A 4100-nucleotide genomic window follows, 5' to 3' on the forward strand; every position below is an offset into this window, starting at 1 on the left:
CACTTGTCTGCAGGAACCAGTTTTCGAATCAGAAAGCTCAACACCACAAATATTCTTGGTGTGATTCGTTTCAAAATTGCCCTTGTGGTATTTTAATTATTTTTGATTGAGAACGGAGTATTTGGGGTCGACGACAGTTGTGATTAATTCTTCAGCGCGCGGGTGATAATATTAAGCCGTTTATGTGTTTTATTCTCATGACTCATGATTGAATCTCTGATCTCATGGTTAAGAAACAATTGATGTGAACAACCATCACTCCACAACTTGTGATTTCTTGTATTTTATTTATGACCTCATAAAAAGAAGAAGAGTATAATTCTTATTTTTTGGGTCAGCATCAGAATTTGAGGGGTTCATGTGCACCACGTTAGCTGATGTCAAAGAGCCAGACCAATCTCCATCACTTTTTGACATGGCTGAGGTTTGTTTGATTGTTTCCATTTTAAGACAGAAGGAAGATAGAAGATCTAAAGAGAGGACAAAGATAATTAAGCAAATCAATAAACCATACATAAAAGGTAAAGAATGTTTGATTAGTTCAAGTGGTAGATGGTTGATTTTCTTTAAATAAGTTCTCGAATCCGAGTTTTATGAATGAAAGAACACCCACGGCCACAAGTAAGAATATCCCCACCGGAATGTGAATATTCTCGGCTTCAATAGAATTCTACCTATCTTTAAAAGAAAAACCATTGACAAAGAAACCTTTGCAAAAGGCGGTGATGACCCTGTGCTGATGGTTATTAGGCCAATGGAATAAAAAAGGACCGCCCCATTGTCCTCCTGAGGATATAGTAAGAACCAAAGAAAGCTTCATTGTGTATTATAATTACATTTTCTTTTCTTGTTGAACTTTATACTAGAGCAAACTTATTAAGAATCATCTTACTATCTTAGGAGTTAGGAATATTATAATCTTAAAAAGTGCCTCTTTTAAAAACATACCTTAACAAATAGTCTTGAGGATATAATAATAGCAACAGTAATCATGGATTCCACCTTCCAAGGTGGAGAACATTTCTTAACAACCAGTAAGGTGATCATGCAGAGAAGGCTAGCCTCAATATACTTTATGATGCATAAGGCACATAAGGCTGGCGTCAGTACTTTCTCTTCAAGCAGTAACTAGTTTGTCTTATTGAAATAAGAAATTAGGAAGATTGTACTTCCTTGTGTCACTTATGGTTGGAAACATATGCCATGTTTAGCTTCACTTTTCATTTATACCATTGATAACATGGTTGGTTTACAGTAAAATATTCTTGAATCACTAATGGTTGAAAGTTAACCCTCTTAGTCTTTTAGTAAATATGCACCGGATTCTGTGTAAACTGTGAAACTAAACATTTTTCCGTATAAAATCACTTCTTCATGAAGCTATAATATGTAGCTTTTGCCCTTTAAGTGTATTAGATTCAAGATAAAAAGGAAAAAAAAGTGAAATTAGCTTTACATAGTCTCAATAATTTACAAATTACAAGATATATTTCGTATTTGATAATTAAAGCAATGGAACTGAAACAATAGCTTTTATTCTCCTGCAACATCTTGCATGAAAAGAATAATGAGGTGGCTTTTGTCCCTTATCTACCTAAATTAAGTTTAGATTCACGTCACTACCACATGCTCATGCTAGAATGTGACTAATGGTGAGCTAAGAGGATGAAAGTATAGCCACGTTGTGTAATCTTCCTTTCTTCCTATTGAACCCCTTTCCTTCTGTGCTTTTTGCCGATTTGGTTACTCAGTTGCATGCTTGGAAAGGGTGTTGGTCCTATTTTGCAGAAAATAGGATACCTTTAATGTTCTTCAAATTTGAGACTCTGGAAGTGCTTTTGTTTAGGAAGTGGATCTCCTTTTAGCCACTTGAAGGATGTAAAATCTCAATTTTGACATGATAGGAATTCCCTTCACAAATAAAGGATTGAAATCACCATGTAAAGAAACATCAAGTACTCCATGTTTTGGTATCCCAGTGCTGCTACCTGTTTCATAGAAAATTTTAATTAGAAGTGAAGAAGGATCAAAGAGGATAACTAGATTGAATTTGGTTAAAATAAAAAAGATAGAATACTTGAAAACATTTCAATGAAATGTATCTTTTGTCATTAGTTAATTACAAGTGGGTCAATCCTTATAGACAAGGCATTAGACAAATTTGCTCATTAAGTGGAAATTCTTTCAAAAATCACAGTGAAGCCAAAATTATGTTAGTGTCACTTTTGCCCATCTTGGTTTTAGCTTCACTGTGGTTTTCGAACAAGTTTCCAAACATGAACTAAATCTATGGTTTTACCTTAATCTCAGCACCAGAGGAGTCAAGAGAAAATGAAGCAGAGGAAGTTGAAGATGTTGGGGTTGTGGTTGTTGCAAGAGTTGAAAACCCCACATTGTAAGTCATGGATTCATCAGGTCTAAAAAGACCATAGTTTCTCTCTGAGGTTGGACCAGGCTTCAAATCTTCATTAAACAATGCAAAAAGATACACTTCCAACCTCATTCTAGGATTCAAAGGTGTCCCTTCATTCCCCATTTGCCTTCTCAGCAAGTTCCTGTTATAAGTTGCAGCATTCTGCGGCGTGGCGCCTGCCTCACCGGTGTCTCCTTTTGAAGGCCAACCAGTCTCCGAAACCCGAACCTCAATCCCTCTAAACCCCATTTTGGCAATGGCAAATGAAACAGCATCTACCATAGCATAGAGCATGTTATCATAGTGAAGATTGGTGTTAGGGTCAACCATTCCTGTGTTAGGATTAAACAACACATACTCCAAAGGAATGCTATTTGGATCATCCTTGTAAGCAAAGTAAGGATAAGCATTGATCCAAAAAGGGGTCTTAGAACTTGATAAGAAGTTCAAAAACTGGTACATGATGCTTGATATTTCACTCTTGAAGCTACCAGCTGAAGGAGGGTAAGATTGGTCAAGAACTGCTAAGGAATGAGGTGTTGAGACTTGAATGTTGGAGTAGCCTAATTGAGCTAGAGCATTGTGAATGTTCACCACTGCTGGAACAAGATGCTGAAGGAGAGTTATGTCATCATCAGTGAAAACCTCATTCCCAACTTGAACACCTGTGATCTTTGTTGAGGGTAGGTGAGGTATGACTCTGCTGTTTACCCATAGAAGTGCTTGTTGTGGATCATCTAGCTGGCTTAGTATCTCATTTTCAACGGTCACAATGATTTCAATATTCGAATTGGCGAAAGTGCTCAGAATCTGAGGATTTGTGTCGTAGATTCTTGTTTTGGTGAGGTTGAGGGTGCTCAAAAGTTCAAGGACTTTGTCTGGTGGTGGCAAATTGTTAGCCACTTGGCCATAGTTGATTCCAAAAGAGTCTGCACCTTTAAAGAATCCAAAATCTGTGATTTTACAATCAATGAAATTTGTTAGTACTAGCCAATTTTGTGCAAGTTATTAGAGCTAAAACTTTTGTGAGTGGCCTATATGGTTTCAGAATTGATTCGGGTGAAAGAGAAGTTGATCCATACATGCTTTAAGAATGAAAAATAGTAAAATATACCAAATGGTATTGCTAAAACATAAACAAGCGCATTAAATAGAAAGAAACAGAACAAGCAGGGTACCTGCAAAGAGAGAAAATGAGAGAAGAATATAGCTGATAACCACTGTTCTGATGAATGTTGCCATTGTGAGAATATGAGATTCTAGAATTCCAAAATGATAGAATAGATATAGAGCTATTTCTATATGTTCTGGAATTCCTTTCTTTTCTTGTTTGAATATTTTGGAGGCAGAGAAGGACAAGGTAAATGAGAGGTTTTGTGTTTTTGGTTTTGTTAGAAGGTGTTAGCTTGCCTTAGCAATATTGCATTTGCAGTTAACCCTTCAAGAGTTCAGGGCTTTTTCAATTGTCTCAGTTTCCTCATATATATAGATTCTCAACAGTGTATTCTTTTGGACTAGGTTGTCTCTTTCCAACCCTCGTCAACTTCCAATTTTCCTTTTGACCTGAACACCCTTAAGCCACTTTCTTCAAACAAAAGCAAATAGAAATCCCACTAGTTGGTTAAATATTAGAGGCAAGTTATTGCAGGATCCCAAAAATTGAGGTAAGGTGATATTAGTCCCACCT

The 4100-nt window shown here is 36.5% G+C and overlaps 1 protein-coding gene across 1 annotated transcript; it reads right to left on the reverse strand.

Moving 5' to 3' along the window:
- Window positions 1-1469: 1469 nt before the first annotated feature.
- On the reverse strand, window positions 1470-3887 carry LOC130726491 (glucan endo-1,3-beta-glucosidase 14-like). The gene is made up of 3 exons (XM_057577768.1): window positions 3592-3887; window positions 2300-3366; window positions 1470-1988 (listed from the first exon to the last, which is right to left on the reverse strand). The coding sequence occupies exons 1-3, from the start codon at window positions 3653-3655 to the stop codon at window positions 1914-1916; spliced, it is 1206 nt and encodes a 401-aa protein (XP_057433751.1). The 5' UTR covers window positions 3656-3887; the 3' UTR covers window positions 1470-1913.
- Window positions 3888-4100: the final 213 nt, after the last annotated feature.

Source organism: Lotus japonicus, chromosome 6 (genome assembly GCF_012489685.1).
Source record: "Lotus japonicus ecotype B-129 chromosome 6, LjGifu_v1.2".
Lineage (NCBI taxonomy): Eukaryota > Viridiplantae > Streptophyta > Magnoliopsida > Fabales > Fabaceae > Lotus > Lotus japonicus.

Coding starts and splice junctions, on each gene's coding strand:
- LOC130726491 (XM_057577768.1), bottom strand. CDS start 3,655: ATGGCAACATTCATCAGAACAGTGGTTATCAGCTATATTCTTCTCTCA. Junction 3,367..3,591: donor CTCATTTTCTCTCTTTGCAG/GTACCCTGCTTG, acceptor GTAAAATCACAG/ATTTTGGATTCTTTAAAGGT. Junction 1,989..2,299: donor CCTCTGGTGCTGAGATTAAG/GTAAAACCATAG, acceptor TCTATGAAACAG/GTAGCAGCACTGGGATACCA.